The following is an 18,397-nucleotide window of genomic DNA, read 5'->3' as shown; positions in this document are numbered from 1 at the left end:
AGGGATGAGCTGAGAAAGCATACAGAAAGGGTAAAATCCATGGCAAAAACTGCCAGCACTGTGTGGGGGTCGCAGAAGTTGGGGTGAAATTCTCTGCTGACTCCAGGGAGCCAAGACATGTGATGGAGGCATCTGAGCCAGAGACCCTCTGAAGAACCCTGGGGTCTCCATTGCACCCTGGAAACCCCCAGCAGCTTCTGAGGGCAGATACAGCTCACAGCTGAGTCCCAAATCCATGTTAGACATTTGGATGACCTAGCTTAATAGGAAAATTTAGACAGTGCTGACTCCCTGACAGGAGCTCTGCCTTTCTGAAAAATCAGACCCTTGCAATCGTGGTGCCTGAGAGGAGTTTTACTGGCTAAATTTGGGGCTGACCACCTTAAAAACTGTGGTTTAGGTTTGGTCTTTCAGCAGAAATACATCCATGAGCAATCCTGAAGGGCAGGTTTGGACTGTGGTTTTTTCAGAAGTGGCAGGGTTTGACACAATAGAGGGAAATTTGCACCCTATTAAAAACGACCCAACAAACAGACTAAAATCCAGTTCTCCATCACAAGTCTCAGACTAAGAACAAAAGTTGCTAAATTCATTTGTGCAGCCAGACCTTTGCATATCTCCAAGACAGAGGAAAGAAAAGGAATAATATGCTTTCCCCATAAATATTTTCAAACTGTTGAGATAATTTCCTGCTTCAGATCATTTCTCAAGAGTGAAAAGTCCTCCAGGCTCTCAGGTCTTGAACATTAAAACAAAGTTCAGTCCTGCTCGCTCATTCATGTGCCCCGTTCTGATTTTAAGCATACTAAAATGAAAAGGCTTTTTTCTAATAGAAAAAGAGGCATTCTCCAGTTAAACATACACTTCTCAGAGCATCACAAATCAGTGGCCTGGATTTGTGCCCCAGGAGCTCTCATTACAATTTTTCACAGGCACTTGGGGTATTGGGGGGCTCTCCCCACTGTGGATGCTTTAGTGTCTGGTAAGGGCTGTGCACACCAAAGGGATCCCTCTCTCCTGGAGTTTCCCTCTCATCTACCCAACTGCCTCATTTAGGGACAGCAGATCACATCTCACCTTAATTTGTGTTGGATGTCCAAGTTTTGGTGTTTGGCTGGAACTTCCCTCCAACCTGTCCCAGCATCATCCTGCTCCTCCTCCCTGCACCAGCAGGCCCCAGTTTGACTTTTACCGGGCAGCAGATCCCAGGCTGGTTACCCTCCCAGCAGGGTTTGGATGGTGCCTGGAGCCCCCCTGCACTAGGATGTCCCCTCCTCCCTGCACGGGGCATCCTGTCCCTGTGCAGCCCACCCCAGAACATGAGCAAACTGCCACCGTCCCCCAGCTCCGCCAGTGCTGGATGGGAAGAGACTGAGCTTTGCCAAAACCTGATGATTTTTCACATGGGAAGGGAAAAAACCCCAACCAAACAACAAAGCTTTTGCTTCTTTTCTCCTCCTTCCCTAACACTTCTGATTTGAGGTTTTTGATTAAAAGTCCTACACTCCCCCCCTGCCTTGAGCTGCCTCTGGGAACCAGCCACTTGCAAACCTGCTCACAGCAGAAAACTTTATGTCAGTCAAACACAGGAAAAGTTTTAACATTAAGTCAGTGTGGCTGGTGATGAACACAGAGCAGAACGGCATTTAGGTGGGAAAACCTGCACGCTGCAGCCCCAAGGGATGGCTTCAATATTGCTGGGGGAGAGGAAAAAGAAATATATTAAGCAAGAGCCTGAAGAAGGAACAGGACAGAAAAGAGTTAAAGAAGAGCAGAGATGCAGGAGTTAATACAAAAATAAGCAAATCAGGGAAAGGTTACACAAGAAGAGGCAAAGGGCAGGAGGATGGGGAGGAACATGCCTCATGTTTCAGGCGTCCCCTCTGGGGCTGCTTGTGCTGGTTTCAGGCATCTCCTGCAAACCCCCATCCTGTGAGTAATCCTCCCCCATGTGAACGAATTGCTCTGATTTCAGTGGGACCACTTGGAAGAGAGGGGGAAGAAAAAACGAGGAAGAAAAGTTAAAAAAGCCTTCGTGATGAGTAAGATTTACAGAATCAGTCTCCTGGAGGACAGGCTGCAGAGCACAGAGCTCTCTTTTGGACACCACATAAATAAATAGCGATGCTGCTGCTTCCTTCCCTCATGAGGTAATGACTCGGCACAGCTCATCCAAAGCTGCCGTGGTTATTTTTACAGCCGTATCTGTCTGAGGTTGTCTACTGCCTCCCAAGCCGGGCTCCTGTGAGGACTCTGCAGCATGGCATTAGCTGTGTCCCCATGGGCACGCGTGATGTGCCCAAGGTTACAGAGTAGGCAAGTGGCAGAGGAGCTGGGACTCACCAGCCCTTGGTCCAGGACCTCACCAGGAGAAACCTCTGGCTAATCACTGATAGCTGGCTCTGACACACTGTGGGGAAAATCCTCTCTGGGTGTAGGGATGTACTTTCTCCCACTGGTCCCCAATGTTTTGTTGCAACACAGGGCCCTGTGAGTCCAGGACGACTGCCCTGGGCAGCAGCACTCTGCTTCTTGAATGTCTGACCCCATTTTGACTTTTCTATCTTCCAGAAAACTCTTTGAATCAGCAGCAACTCAACCCTCCTGGCGTGGAGAGGCAGGAGGTGGTCTAAGCAGTGTCTGCAGATGTACATTTGCAGTCCCTGTCCCGGAGGAACTGAACCAGTGCCAGCAATTATGAGCAATTAAAGGCAATTTGCAGTTCCCTGGCCAGTGCAAACACTTGCAGCCAGCAATTACAGGCTCTTCTCCTTCCCCAGGCATGGAGTAGCTGGACTGCTGGTGATTAATACTGTTTTTTCCAGTATCGTTCAAATTCCTTTGCGTTGTAACCCCAAACTGAGGAAAGATTCACTAGAGTCTCAAAGGGGGTGTGATTGAGGCAAACATCCCTTTGGCATCCCCACTGCCTTTCTGATAGGCACAGTTTGATTCACATAGCATGTTTTCATGCCCAAACTTCCCTGGGTGCAAGTGTTTGTCACCCACCACAATGCAGAATAACCAGCAGTCCTCTGCACTGAGCCGAGCACAGACCGTGAGGCACCCGAGCTGAGAAAACCTCACCGGTGGGGAAAGGAGGGTGCCTGGACCATCACTGGAGATCATAAGGGGGATAATGTCTGATTTATCCACTGTATCCTCATGCCTTGCTTAAAAGAGTCACTCCATAGAGGAAAATGCAATGGTGCAGTGAGTGAGTTGGGAGAGGAGCAAACAGGAATGATGTTGGTGTAAGAAAACGGAGTGTCTTTAATCTGTTAGTTCACACAGCACCAGGGGGAAGGAAAATAACTGCCATGATTTAGTGCTTTCAGAAAGACTTTAAGAAAAATCTTCCATTAGTGTCTCTGGCGGAGATGACCGGGAATAACTAGCAAAAATAAAGTTATTTTGTGTGGAAAAATCTGTCTGTGGAGGAGAAAACAAAGAGCAGGGTTATACGGTGTGGGTTTAATGGTGAATGAGGGCAGTAAAAGGGGTGCCTCTGCCCACAAAAGATGATTTTTCTTATATAAAAACCATGACCTGGAAAGCAGGACCTAACAGCATTTCTAGGTGACCACCTTCAGCTTGGCTACTCCAGACATGAGGAGACCACGTAGGTCCTCTGTGAGACCTACCCACACTGGCCAAATGGGTGAGGGGATAGCAGACAAAAACCAGTGCGCAGGAGGAGGCGTAATTGGAAGAAGGGAACAGGATGGCTCATACATGCTGAAGGGTCCCAATTAACTGCAACCACTCCAGGAAAAGATCTAGGAGTCAATGAAACATCTGGCTGATTGCAACGGAGCTCAGAAGAGCAACAAGATAGTAGGTTGTGTTATGAAAGGGGTAGAGAGTAACGCTGAATATAATATCATGACACTATAGAAATCAATAGTACGTCCTCAGCTGGGAAACTGGAGTGAAAGGCACGGAGAGGCACCCATCTGAGGGCGATGGAAAAGATTAGAAATGCCTTGCCAAGAGACGATGGAGGGATGCCAAGTAATGCACAGCGCCGAGAAGGTCAGACAGGTGCTCCTCTTCACTAGTCCTTAAAATACAGGAACAAAGGGACATTCAATGCATTTAAAAGGCAACCTTTTTCAATGATAAAAGGAAATGCTTCTTTGCACTGCACGTAATTAACTCGTAGAACTCATGCTACGAGACACCATGGCAGAGACCCAACAGGATTAGATAGGCCTATGAATGAGAACATCTGTAGTTACATTAGCTGGGATTAATATATATACGGATATAAGCACTCCAAGCCAGCTACTAACTGCCTGCAGTTAGGAAGAGATTTCCCCTGAGGGCATGGTATTGCAAAACTGTCTGTCTTAGAGTTTTATATCTCTGTCTGGAGCTTCCAAGACAAGCCACTATTATATGCACGAATCTGCTGGGGCAGGCCATCGTCCGCTCGAGCATAGGCAACAGTGCATGTCTATGCTTCAAGCTGAGATTTGGCTGGATTGGGGCTAAAAAATTACCTGAAAGCAAATCTTAGGGCCATGCATGAGAGGGCACAAAATGCCCTGGAAAAGTGGCTGAACTTGCTGGGACGTCTCCGTCCCACCGAAGGTTGACAAATAGCATGACAAAAATGCAAATATTTTTCCACCCCTGAATTTTGGTCGGAGGTATTCCCAGGTGCTAATCTTCCCCCCACACGTGTGTTGAAAGATAAACAGAAGGATAAATCTCCAGGCTTAGCTCTCTTCAAGTGTGACCTTTTCTGAGAAGGTACCTGAAAGGACCTGCATTTTTGGAGAATTAACATCCTCCTGTTTTCGGGGAAGCTGTTTCCTTGGGAGGTTTTCAGAAAGATGAAAAATCCATTTGAATGAACAACAGAAAAAGGATGATTTTGCAGGGTGTCCAGATTTCCTCTTGTCACACTGTATCTGCAATGATAACATACATCACAGGGCTTCTAGATTTAAAAGCCCAAAGCGTGACTGCTTTGCGTCAGTCTGCGCACTAAGCAGTAAAACAGCAATGCATTAAACTGGAAAAAAACCCACCTTAATTTGTATTAGTCATTGATGAAGGTTCCTGTATTGAGAAAGAACCTTCTTCAGGAAATCACGCTCAGTTCTAAGTATGAATTTAAGTCCCACATAGCCAATGTACCTTAGGTACACATTTATATTTAACCATGCTTTTAAATACTTTTCCAGAATCATAGCCAAAATTGCCTCCCTTTGGTTGCTTTCCTTCTTTCCTCCAAAGACTCCAACCAGAGTAAAAAATGTAGCTACAGAAGCTTTCTGCTGGAAGAAAATGCACCAAAAATCAAACTTCTTGTGTGGACACTTTGATTCCAACAATATTTTTAACAGCAAAATGTCAAAACAACTCAGCTGAAATTTGCCTGTTGCTTCAATAACGCAGCCGGAGTCATCCTTGATGCAGTAAACATATCTCACTTAGTCTTATGTTTTAGTATTTAGAGGTATGGTTCAGATATTATTGCTTAAGCAAGCTTTTTTATAGTTGTATGGTTATTTTTTTCCTGCTCCACTGTCTTTAGTAACTCTTGTACTTTAAATTCTGGTTCCAGTGAACACATCTGCCCAGGGAATGCAAGGTGTGAGAAACTCCTGGGGTGGGTCCAGTTGTCCCTCTGTAGCTGTAATCCATCTCCAAGGTGACCCCAGCCCTGAAGCTGTCCCAAAGACCTGACCGGGGCAGGTTTTTTCTAGCAGATTTGCTTTGGCTCCTGCCTTTGGGGAAAGAGTTCAAAACAAGCGGTGCTCCTTCCTTTGGAGACCTACCCTCGTTATTTGTCCATGAGCGAGGAGCATTATGATCTGATATCTGTGCACCAGAATGGTGCAGAGAGGTTTGTGCTGGCTCTGTGGACAGGATCCTGCAGAGATGGACGAGACCGTATTTAATGGCAGAGCATCTCTGCCACAGGCAGCACATCTTACAAATCTCACAGATTTATGTCATGTGGAAGAGAAACTGTTATATTTAGTGTGTACCCACCCAGTCTGGCCCCAGTTACTTTGCTAAGCAGACCCAGAGGTCGAAATGTCTCTGCGTTAACTCTGAATACTAATAATGGCTTTAAATATTAACTGTTAACTGCTTTGCAATGAGATCGTCAGCTTGTCTGTGATATTGTGAACTGGATTTAGTTCTCCAAAGGATCATGTTCACGCACAATGTCCCTCGGCACATTCTCTTGGAGATTTAAAGGTTTCTTGCCAGCAGAAAATGAATTCCCCTTTTATCGGGCAAAGCCAAATAATCTCTTGGCGTTTCACAGTGTCCCTCCTCCTGTGCCACTTCTCAGGGCTCTCCCATTTCTTCCTCCTGAACTGGCACTCAGGGAAGCCAAGGGCTTTGGCGCCCTGCGGTTTGGGCCAAATTTCACAGATTAGACCTTCTCTTTGTCTTCTCCATAACAAGTAACAGACGGGGCCCACAATGCCTCCACTGAACAAGAGTCGCCGCTAATCCGGAGGGGGCTTTGAACCACGGTAATAAATCCACTTTTTGGGCAGGCGTGCTATGGGCAGGAATTAGTGATACAGACAATAAGACAATTATGGCAGCACTTTCCAAAATGCTTGAAAATCCTCTTGTTAAAAAATTGGTAAAAATACCTCTGTTGTCTTGGAGCTCTACCTTTCAAGCGATTGAAGCAGAGCTGGAGGAGCTGGCAGGAAGAGTGGTGGGGATGCTGAGGGGCTCAGGGATGGAGCACTGGGGCTTCCTTCTCCCTGCTTTGCTGGCAGGACATGGGTCTTGTCATGGAAGATGCCATCCCTTTTATTTTTCCATCTAAAAAAGTCAAGTCTGGTCAAAGAACCCCAGGGGACAGATCTGCCCAGGCAGAGAGCAGCTTAGTGGGGCACAGTCCCTGGGCATGGTGTCCTCATGGCTCTAAAGCAAAATAAGGCTCAACCTGCTCTCATGGGAGACACTGCATGAGAAAGAGTGGGCTGGAAAATACTTTTCTTGAGGGGAAAAAAAAAAAAAAAGGCAAACATTTTCTTCCCCTGATGCATTTTTAGCCTGGCTCCTGAGGAAATGAAGTTCCTACAAGCGTATTCTCTCACTAATAATATTTCAATCAAATCTGGCAACAGAGCAGAAGCCTGAGATAATGAGGTTGCCACAAGCCTCACAAAATGAGGCAGTTGGGTAGATGAGAGGGAAACTCCAGGAGAGAGGGATCCCTTTGGTGTGCACAGCCCTTACCAGACACTAAAGCATCCACAGTGGGGAGAGCCCCCCAATACCCTAAGTGCCTGTGAAAAATTGTAATGAGAGCTCCTGGGGCACAAATCCAGGCCACTGATTTGTGATGCTCTGAGAAGTGTATGTTTAACTGGAGAATGCCTCTTTTTCTATTAGAAAAAAGCCTTTTCATTTTAGTATGCTTAAAATCAGAACGGGGCACATGAATGAGCGAGCAGGACTGAACTTTGTTTTAATGTTCAAGACCTGAGAGCCTGGAGGACTTTTCACTCTTGAGAAATGATCTGAAGCAGGAAATTATCTCAACAGTTTGAAAATATTTATGGGGAAAGCATATTATTCCTTTTCTTTCCTCTGTCTTGGAGATATGCAAAGGTCTGGCTGCACAAATGAATTTAGCAACTTTTGTTCTTAGTCTGAGACTTGTGATGGAGAACTGGATTTTAGTCTGTTTGTTGGGTCGTTTTTAATAGGGTGCAAATTTCCCTCTATTGTGTCAAACCCTGCCACTTCTGAAAAAACCACAGTCCAAACCTGCCCTTCAGGATTGCTCATGGATGTATTTCTGCTGAAAGACCAAACCTAAACCACAGTTTTTAAGGTGGTCAGCCCCAAATTTAGCCAGTAAAACTCCTCTCAGGCACCACGATTGCAAGGGTCTGATTTTTCAGAAAGGCAGAGCTCCTGTCAGGGAGTCAGCACTGTCTAAATTTTCCTATTAAGCTAGGTCATCCAAATGTCTAACATGGATTTGGGACTCAGCTGTGAGCTGTATCTGCCCTCAGAAGCTGCTGGGGGTTTCCAGGGTGCAATGGAGACCCCAGGGTTCTTCAGAGGGTCTCTGGCTCAGATGCCTCCATCACATGTCTTGGCTCCCTGGAGTCAGCAGAGAATTTCACCCCAACTTCTGCGACCCCCACACAGTGCTGGCAGTTTTTGCCATGGATTTTACCCTTTCTGTATGCTTTCTCAGCTCATCCCTTCGTGGGGCTGTTCCTCTGTCCTGTGCTGAAAGTGATGGAGGTCTCCCATTGCAGTGGAGATGCATCTCTAAACCATCTCACCTGGTGTTGTCCTTCTTCTGAGAGGTGGTGCTTCAGGTTCTGGTTTTAGTCATTTGGGTGGAAGAAGCAAGTGATGGGTGCTTCTGTGGGAGAGCATCCGTGGGAGCACGACAGGGGGGGCATGGCCAGGGCCCTGGCTGCATCTCCTGGGGGAGTGGGTGCTCCTGCCTGGCCTGGGGATGCCAAGTGGATCCAACTCCAGGGTCTGTGCTGCAGGTCAGGTCCTGCTCCATGAGATGTTGCCTTGTTTATTTCCAGGTGTCTTCCCAGTCTGTTGGAAGATATGTCAAAAGCCCCTTCCTCACCTCCCCTTCCCTAAACTGCGTTTGTTTCAAATTTGCCTTTAAATTGAAGTTAGTCTCTACTGATTTGACAAAGTCCAAAAGATGCTCCTGGAAGAGAGGGAAACTTTGTTGAAAAGAGCTCTGGAAGTGCTGATGTGGCTTTTTGGAGGAGAACAGGGGGCCCAGACTGTGAAGCAGCCCCCCTCCCTTGGCACTGCAGCGGAGCTCGGGGGCACAGCCTCTGCCCAGCCCAGCGGCCCCAAGAGTGTGGGCTTGCAGGGAGTCAAATCATGCAGCAAAACCCGCCTGGGTGGGAACAATATGTGAAATTATTGACTTCCTTGGAGCTTGAAGACAGATGCAGCTTAAGGAAATTTTTGGCATGGAGGTGATTTTGTTCTGATCTTATCACCAGGCACATACAAACCTTTCCCTTCGTTTTTCCTCTCTTTTTTTGTTAATGACCAAACTTCCGGGGCCAACTTCTGGAGACGGTAGCAAACCAGAGACCCCTGGTATGTGCATTTCACCTGGGACATGGATGGCAGAGCCTCCTTGCCGACGGCAATGGCCCTTGGTGCTCTGCCAGCCCCCAGGGAGGGGGGTCTCCTACCAGTCCTTTGTGCTTTCTCTGACCATCCAGGTTTTGATCCCAGACTGCCTCAAATATATTCCACTGAAAGCAAGTATTTGTTTAGGTGCTGCATATTGTGGGAGGTGGCTCTGTAAGCCAAAGAGAGGAGAAAGTCAGCATCGAGTTTCTGGAAAGACCAGACAGAAGGATTTTACCCTTGTCCCAGTTAATTTGCACCAAAATGGAGAAACAGCCCCAATGCTAGAGCACTTCCAGGGGCAGATACACAGAGGAGCAAAATTATGACCCCCTCAGATCACCAGTGGCTACAAATATGAAACTGGAATGTGATATTTGTTGTCCCTAAATGTGTGCTTCAATGTGTGGCATCATCCCCATGCACTGCGTGGTGGTGGTGGAGCTGCCCTGGGCTGGGGGAAAGGGCTGTGCATGGCTCTAACATTTGGTTTGTTCCTCACTGATGGCTCACATAGATCAGGCTTAATTAGAAAATCCTTGGAACTGGAAGGCACGCGTGGAAGGGAGAGCAGGGTGAAGGCTGGCACATGGAGCCCCATCTGGCTTGAAACAATTAGAAAGTGTCTCAATTGCTGGGTTTGCCACAGGAATATTCCACTGCTGTGACACAGCAAACTCTTCCCACTCCGGCTCTCACAGAAGCAGCTGCTTAACTTGATGTAGCTGCTCATATGTCATTAAAATCATGGATGTTTAAAAGCCAGCATAGCCAGGTAGACGTCTTCTGTTGAGCTCAAGTCTTCATTAAAAAAAATATATCACTCCTTTTCCATGTTTTCATACTACTCACTCAAAACAGTTTAAGAGTTTCTGCAATAATCATGTCCATTCTTTGCTTTGGGACCTTTCCAGCCCAAGCGGGTGAATGGTGCAACTCTGCCCGGGGTTCTGGAGGTGCCACGGGGGTGGTGGCACTGGGTGGCAGTGGCACTCAAGCCTCCTGCACTGACCTGTGACACTTCCATGCAGTGACCCGTGTGCGTGGGACAGTTTAAAGCTGCATTTCTATAAACTTTCTCTGACTGGTTTGTGTGTGCCTGGGGGCTGCTGATGACAAGTTTTAGATGTAGAAACCATAAATCAGTGCTCAGCACTTGGAATAATATCGATATAAAGAATTATGGGGCCTTGGGGAAGGGGGTGACTAAGGCATAACCACTAACAAATGCAGTATAGAAATACAGCTAGAAAATTGTTCTCACAGCAGTGGAAGAGCATGCCCTATGGAGAAGATAAAGTCTGTGTTTGGTAGATCAGTGCCTTGGAAGTTTGGATTTTCTCCAGCGATGTGATTTTTCAGAGGTGACCAAGCCTTGATACAAGAACTCGGTCCAAGCCCTGCCAGCACTACGAGTTGGCTCATCTCTCGCCTGAACTGTAGCTCCAGCTGGTCTTCAAAGAGGAAGAAAAGGAAAAAGGAAGAGAAGGAAATTTGATAATTAAGGACAACTCCCTGGGGGGAATTCATAGAAAGTATTGCCTTGATCTTTGCCTTGTGAAACCACAAATGAGCTGGACTAGAGATGGGCATCAAAATGAAGTTGCTCTGGGGAGAGGAGCATATCTCTTAGGATGCACTTCACTGCCTCCTAAGGTGGACACTAAGGGTAGATCTCCTGCACGGATGTCCAGCAGTGACAGGGACCCTGTAGTGACAGGAGGGAGCCTGTGGGAGCTGGTATTCGCTGCAGACAAGGAAAGGCTGGGGACAGGAGCCCTGCCAGGAGCCACCACTGGTGGCCCTGCTGCCCCAGGGAGCCCTGATTTAGGGGTTTTAGCCAGACCATGCCTATGGCTTTGGGATGTGTTAGTTGTGAGCTTGCCTACCCCCCACCTAGCTGTGGTTTGGGGACCGTGGTGGCAGGGGACATCTCCGAGGCCAGAGGGATGCTGACCACAACTGAAACTCGCAGAGATGCACCATGGCCGGGCTGATATTGCTGCCCTACACTGGGACATGGCCCGTGGGACACCAGTACATTGGTGCAGCGAGCCCATACTCAGACTCTGCTGTCTAACGTGGGTTTTATCGCGGCTGCCTCCTGCATCCCAACTTCTCAGTGGGGTTCTGGGCAGCAAGAAGAGGTTGCATCTGCCCTGGCTCCAGCCCTGTGGAAATGAGCTCTCTGCTTTAAGCTGGTCACGCAGCTCCCTCTATAGTCAGTGGAGAGAGACAGGGGACTCCTCCCACTGTCCCTGTCACCAGGGGCTCTGCTCTCCTCTCCAGGCAGCACAAGGGGCCAAAGGGGTTCAGAAGCGTTAGTGTCCCCCCCTACTAAATGCTTGCAGCTGAGTGGGAAGAAAACCTGCATCTGCACCCATGAAATAATGGACCAGAGGCTGAGCTCACCGGGACAGCATTCATCCTCTCTGCTTGAACCCAAACTGTCCGAAAGGCAAATGTCAAAGTCTTGAGGGTACAAGCCAGGATGGGCAAGGTAGGCTGGGAGTGCTTTTTTTTTTTTTTTTTTTTTTTTTTTTTCTCTCATGAGCCATTAAATAATTCTCCAATGCTGATGGAAAAGTCTGCCCGGCTAGGCATGGGTGTGGGACTGCAACAGCACCGGGGAGGCAGGCAATCCTATTTTTTACCAAAACACTGAGTCCTAATGAATGTGACCTCTCCAGGTGCCAAATCCTGCCCCTCTGCAAGGGGTTTACACTGGCAGCCTCAGCACAAGTGCATTCATAACGCGTATCATTTGTCATCTTTTCATCAAAAAGTGTGTAAATCCTTTCCCTGAAGTGCAGAGCTTTTTTACAGCCAGACTATAAAATCCTGCAGAGTCTCTGTTCCAATAGAATTACATTAGTGCCAATAATCTGGCAAATATCAGGAGTGAATTTAATCAAAAGAACTAACACTAGGGCCCTGATTTACAGCAGCCCACGACAGAGCAGAGAGGACGGAGGTTTGCAGGACCCAGATGTGGAATGTCACTTGCAACATCATTTGGAGCAGAGGGAAAGCAGAAGAACTTCAGCGCTTTGGGAGCTCTTCATGCTCTCTCAAAAGTCAGTGAGAAAAGAGGAACAATTTGCCCTTGTTCTGAGTTTTAAAAGATGAACATGCAAAATTTCTTATAGCTGGGATTTTGTGGTTTCCTGGGACAGCCCACACACCTAAGGGGTGTGAGCAGGACCAGGGTTTTGATCTATGTGCCAGAGCAAAGGGCATCCTACACTGGTGCCCCTGGGGATGAGCCCAGCCATCCCCCCCGGTGGAGGACTGGCACTACCGCCGGACTTGTCCAGCCTGAGAGTCCCCGTCCGGGGCCACGCAGAGATCAGTTGTGCAGTCTGACCTCAAAATGCCGGGGGAGCCCGAGCCCTCGCTTGAGTAACTGGTGTCCCTGGGTTTGCCTGACCACCCACCCACAGCAGCCACGGTCGTCCGTCAGCTCCCGGCTCCAGCCTGGCAGGCTCTGGCGCGCACCCAGCGTTGCCACTTCATGCAATATCCCTGCTCCATCTGTCATCAATTCCTTTGCATGTGGTTTGCAGGCTTCATGCCATGCTCTGCCTGTTGCGTGGCTCTGCGACAGGGCATCTCTGATCACTGCAACTTTTTTGCTTTTATCGCTTTTGCAAGAAAACAGTTGGAAGCAAATGCAGAGGCAAGGAATGGCTGCATCACTTATAACCAGCAGCATAAAAGTCATCCTTAAAGCCCAACTTATGCCTTCAACTGATAATTTCAAATCATTAAAAAAAAATCTTTTAATTAAAAATTATTATAGATTTGTCTATTAGAAAACCAACCAGCCCTCTGCCCAGGCAGAAGGCCATTGCCCTGCTCTACTTTCTGCTCACCTTTTGCTGCCTGAGCCTCTCACCATGCCCTGCAACATGTGCAAAAGTGTGTGGCATTTTCTTTTTCTCCAAGTTAAAAAAAAAGAAGGCACTGTGCAAACATTTCTGCAATGTGGTATTTTTGCACAAATACCCAAACCAACCATTTAAACCAATGCAACTCACGCCTCTAATTTTCTGACCTTAGATGCATTATGGATTGAGGTACATAACCTAGTGCATAGGATGGAGTGAGAGATGAAAAACACAAGTGAGAGGAAAGATGTTTAGCTGGACATGTCTGTTAGACTGAATTAATGAAGTTGAATTAATACAAAAATCTCTTCAGCAGCTCTTTCATGGAACATTTGCTGTGAGTTCGCCTGAGCTCAGGCTTGCTTGCCAGGGTGGTTAAGTGTGCTGCATGCTTCCTTGGCAGCTCTCTATCGGCTCACAAGGCACCAGTGCTCTATTATATGCATTTGTTTCAATGTGTTACATGTAGGACATGAATGGAGCAATGCGGTGGTTGAAAGAATCAAGTCTTACAGAGAAAACACAATCTGCTGGGTGAGATGAGATGTCAGGCAGTTGTGAGGGAGATGGCAGATGCTACAGGGTGGTTAATTCCCTAATTCTAAACACATTCGGTCTAGATGAGACTCTGGGAGAGCTTTGCCCATCGGCAGATGGCTTGGTGAGATGATAAATTAATACTGTTATCAATGGAGAAATGACTGAAGTTGTTAGATGGTAGGGTTTGTTTTTCAAAAATGCCTGTTTTCAACAATAATTTCAGAACAGTCTCTGAATCAGGGAAGAAAAATAGAGGGAACATAAAATCCCTTGTGTCATAAACAGAGCTCAGGAAAACGAGTTTTCAAAGGAATGCCTTTGCTGTAGGAAACTTCATTTCACCCGCTTTTGTATAGGACGATGGATTACGCCAACAATAAACCATTCCAACTACTGTGAAATTGTGCTAATAGTCTGCAAGTCGGGGAGCTGTTCATGCACCAGCATATTTATTACATACCTTTGTATCTGTTAGCTCCAATAGCCACATTTTTGTTATAAACCGTGGGGGGTTGGAGAACTATTTAAATTTGGCGATCTCAGATTTCAAGAGCAGGAGCAGTTCGGGAAGGCAGGGGGATGAGAAAACGACAATTGCAAAGAGCATTTAATAGAGTGAATGACCCAGCAACTGAGAAATTCAGCCTTAAAACATTGCAGAGTCCCTCGTGAAGGCCAGAGAGCATCTTCCTGGGCGCTCGCTTGGGGAAACTGAGGCACAGCACAGCTCTGAGATTTCCCATCTGCCACCTGGTTGTGCTTTTTGGGTAGTACACCGGTGCTATCAGCCACAGAGAGTAATGCAAGAGTGAGGGGCCAGGGACCAGCAAGAATAAATGGGCAGGAGAGGGGGAGCAGGCTGCCTGGATGGGCAGGAGAGCTGGGAAAAGCAGGAGTGAGGAAGGTCCTGGGAAATGTCAGAGAGGTTTAAGTGTGGGAAATGAGACAGAGAGGTTTAAGTGTGGCCATTGCTGCCAACACAGGGCAGGGACTGCATTTCCCAGGAGGTAAAATCTGGAGATGGACGGGGATAGGATTTGCTCTACCCTCCAGCTGAACATCCCCTCCCTGCTCCGTGCTCCCTGTGCTGATCCCAGAGGACTGGAATCCCTATGGATGCACAGTGACCCCATGGAAAGACCACTCCTCTCCCCCAAATCCCACCACATCCCCAGAAGCCTCCACGCTGGGGAGACAGCCAGGATAAATCAGAGCCCTGGGAAGGAGTTAACTGTGTGAGGAGGGGTTAGAATTCCCACCACTGCCCCAGACCCCCAAAACCCCTTCTGGGGAGCGGGAAGGTAAATGAAAATCAGGTTCTGGACATCAGCAAGCGCCTCTGGATGCCCGCCTGCATCACTGCCCAGCCCCACTCAAGGAGAACCCACGCCTTCACAATTTCCCTTTGTTTGCCTCAACCTAATGCGCTGTTACTTCAGCTGCAACCCGGCCATGAAAGCAGAAATATGAACTTTATTACGACACATATCCGCTCGGGACCGGGGGCAAGGCGCGGCTGCGCGCCGCAGGCAGCTCGCTGCCGGAGTGGGGGTCCGGCCAGGATGCTGGGTGTTGGGGCTGGCGTGGAAGCATCTCAGCCCCCCTGCACCCCTACCTTCTGGCTCCCCGGACCCTGAAACAACAGGTCCTCTCCCTGCTAGAGCTACGGGCTGGGTTCACATCCCACGAGCCCGTGCGTCGGCTGAAGCTGTAGCTTGTTAGCAGCCTCAGCACAGGGCGGGTCAAAAATGTCTCGTTGAAATAGTTTTTACAAGGTGAAAAAAGGGGGAGTAGGGCCGTCTAAAGAAGTAATTTCTTTTTCTGTTTTGGCAAAGAGTGTCTGTTTTCAGTGGAAAAAAAAAAAAACATGAAGAAGCGTTTTCATTAAAAAATTGAAAATGCTGAAGACCCAAAGCTTTCCAGCCAAAAATACACAGCTCGGGCCAAAAAGCTTTCCGTTTCTTGTTGAAACAAATCTTTAGAGAGAAAAAGAGCTGAAGCTTTCTTCAGGAAACCCCAGCATCTTCTAATCTGGCTTCTTAGTGTTTGCTTGATTCCTTTAGCTGTGTCTCACGTTCAGGATTGAGATCTCTTCCAGCAGACAGCAGAGAGTTAAAAAAGTTCATTTGTGGGATTTGCTCTTATTGCTTCTCCCACCCCAGCTGAAGCCCTGCTCGCCTTCACATCCACCGCCGAAGAGGAAACCTCAAAAAACTCCATTTGCTGAGCTCAAAATAAAATTGTTTCCCGTTTGTTTTACTGTTCTCACCTCATCCCAAGGAGGGAAATGTTTTGTGCATGGGCTAAGCACTGCCTGTGCCCCGAGCAGCACTGAGGGCGAGGGTGCAGGGTGAGAGCAGGAGAAAGGGTTTGGAGGAGGCTGAGTTACAGGAACTACATCTCAACCTGTATCTGGGGTTTTGTGCAACTCCGCCCTTACATATGTGATGACGAAATTATCTGTGGCTATTGGAGCAGATGAAGCATGATTTATAGGTGATAAAACTTGAAATAATTTAAAGTCCTCCTTAGCAGTGAGGACTTTTTGTATTTTGGTGGCCTTGTCCTCACCGGGAAGCTGGGGAGACCAAGGAGAGGTGACAGCAGGGAACGTGGGGGTAAGAAAATTTATTTCAGGGGCTTGGTTTGGGAGAGGGACGAGCAGCAGGAATTTGGTGAGAGCAAGAGCTGTGGAAGCAGGGGCAGCGGAAGGGGTCAGAGGAGAAGGAGCTGTGCGGTCCCAGCCATCCCACCCCTGACCCGGTACCTTTGCAGGCCTTGCGGTGGGAGATGGGCTTGCTGAGGTCCCGGTAGAAGCCCTCCTTGCAGTAGTGGCAGTGCCGCCCCGCAGTGTTGTGCCGGCAGTTCAGACAGACGCCACCGCTCTTGCGCCCCGACAGCTTGTAGAGCTCCATGTTGAAGCGGCACCGCCGGGCATGGAGGTTGCAGTTACAGGCTGCAAGAGGCAAAGAGCAGAGACTGTCAGCATCTGCGCCAGCCATGGAGGTGCCAACCCCGGGGGAGCCTGTGGGCATGGGGCTGGACACCCTCGAGGTCCTGCCTGGGGAGCCCCACCACAGAGTGGGTGTCACAGGGCGGGATGCTCTGGTGGTTCCTCTGGCTAAGGGAATTCAACTGCTAACCTGCATCCCTCCTTGACCAGTGCTATGTGGTGACTCCAGATTTTTGGAGGGGAAGCTGAGGTCACCAAGACCTCATTTCACCATTGTGATTTGCAACAAATACGCCTTTTTGCCTCTCCCCACTCTTAATGTGAATCACAAGCTGAGTGCAGCAGAGCTGTGAGCAGAGGGAGCCCACCCTTGGTTAGGAAATGGCAATGCACAACTCCCTGGCTGCTCCCCCAGCTTTGTTGTACCCGCTTTGCCCCATGTGATCGCTGCTCATCTCCCTTCTCATCTGCTCTTGCACTGTGGTGTTTCACACTGTGCTGCAAAGCTCCCCCCGAAACTGTTGGGACCCCCCCCCCTGCTTCCCAGTACCCCGCGAGGCCCCTCTGTCTGCACCGGGGGGGAAAGGGGGTTTCCAACATCACCTGCCTGATCTTCTCAGTATGTCCACTCTCACCAGTCCCAATGCATGTGTGTGTTTGGGCTCCAAAGATAATTTCAAGACCTTCCCAGCTACCTTCTTCCCCAGCTTTCCTTCCTGCCCTTGGTACCCGTAACTCAAGGCTCTGTTACGCGCCTGCAGTCCTGAGCATGCTGATAAAATCTCACCTCTGCCTCTGCATCTCTCACCCTGCCGCTGGGACCGGGCCAGCCTGACACCCAGTTAGTCAAACGCCAAAAAGTCCCCCTCTGATTTGATTGCATGTGCTGTGACTGAACCTGCCGGGAGATGTCCAATTTCTCCACCATATGCAGCCTAATGTCAACACAGGGACTATTTTAACAGGGGGCCTTTGCAAAGGACAACTTAAGGACTTCAAAAGCTCGACCCCTCGCCTGCCTCTCCCCAGAGCTGTCACAGGAACATCAAGAGGCAGTTGCTGGGGCTCTGTGCTTTGCCGAGAATTTTACAGCTTGTTTTCTTTTCCCTTTGCTTTTATTTGCTCTTCACCCCTGAACAATGCATCTGTGCAATGCCAACCCACAGCTGGGCCTCTCAGCTCGGCACGAAGGTGTCACGGCTCTGGGCTTGTCACCTTCCTTTAGAGCAGAGATGTCTTAATCCCTCATTCCTTCCTGTTTACCTTATGGTGCTTACCCAAGACAAAGACATGCTATATTTGCTTAATTATCAAATTTCAGCCCAGAAAATTACAGTGCAGTTCCGGATTATTTATCAGGAACAATCCCTAGCTAACTCATGACATGAAAGCAAAGGGGAGAGCAAAATCCTCCAGACATGTCCAGCCAGCGGGATGGAGATTGCTCTCTCCGTGCTTTGCCATCTGAATTCTTCTGGCTGACATGGTGAGGCCCAACCTCACGTCCTCACCAAACGCTGACAGAGCAGGAGAAGCAGCCACCAACATGCTAATGGTGAGAAGAGTGACCCGAGGGCAGTTTACCAGCCATGAGAAAGTGAGATTCCTGACACCAAGTGAGGCCACGACTTTGAACTGCGGTTTGCCTCTCCTTAGATGAGCCCACCAGCCTGCGGGTGCATTTGTCATCTCCCAAAACAGGACACGACCATCAAGGAGACCGGAGACACAGCTCCTGCACGCAGAGGGAATTGTTGCTTTTTAGATCTGGCCAGTCTCACAGACACGTTTGTGACACTGTGAGCACGCTCAGACAGATTGTTTGGATCTAATAGAAGTGCGGGAGCACACACCCAGCACTTTCTTCATTCCCCCCCCCCCCCCC

At 48.5% G+C, this 18,397-nt stretch overlaps 1 protein-coding gene across 1 annotated transcript in view; it reads right to left on the bottom strand.

Annotated features, from left to right (window-relative positions):
- NTN1 (netrin 1) overlaps positions 1 to 18,060 on the bottom strand; it is a 45,235-nt gene extending 27,175 nt beyond the window's left edge. Inside the window, exons 1-2 of the mRNA XM_026861257.1 lie at positions 18,024 to 18,060; positions 16,327 to 16,515 (exon numbers count right to left, since the gene is read on the bottom strand). Of these exons, the coding sequence (XP_026717058.1) occupies positions 16,327 to 16,515; positions 18,024 to 18,060 (226 nt within the window). The remainder of the gene's footprint in view (positions 1 to 16,326; positions 16,516 to 18,023) is intronic.
- Positions 18,061 to 18,397: the final 337 nt, after the last annotated feature.

Source organism: Athene cunicularia (assembly GCF_003259725.1).
Source record: "Athene cunicularia isolate RWA chromosome 18 unlocalized genomic scaffold, athCun1 chr18_part1, whole genome shotgun sequence".
NCBI lineage: Eukaryota > Metazoa > Chordata > Aves > Strigiformes > Strigidae > Athene > Athene cunicularia.
Note: the sequence above shows the minus strand (reverse complement) of the source record. Positions and strands in the feature narration are given on the sequence as shown.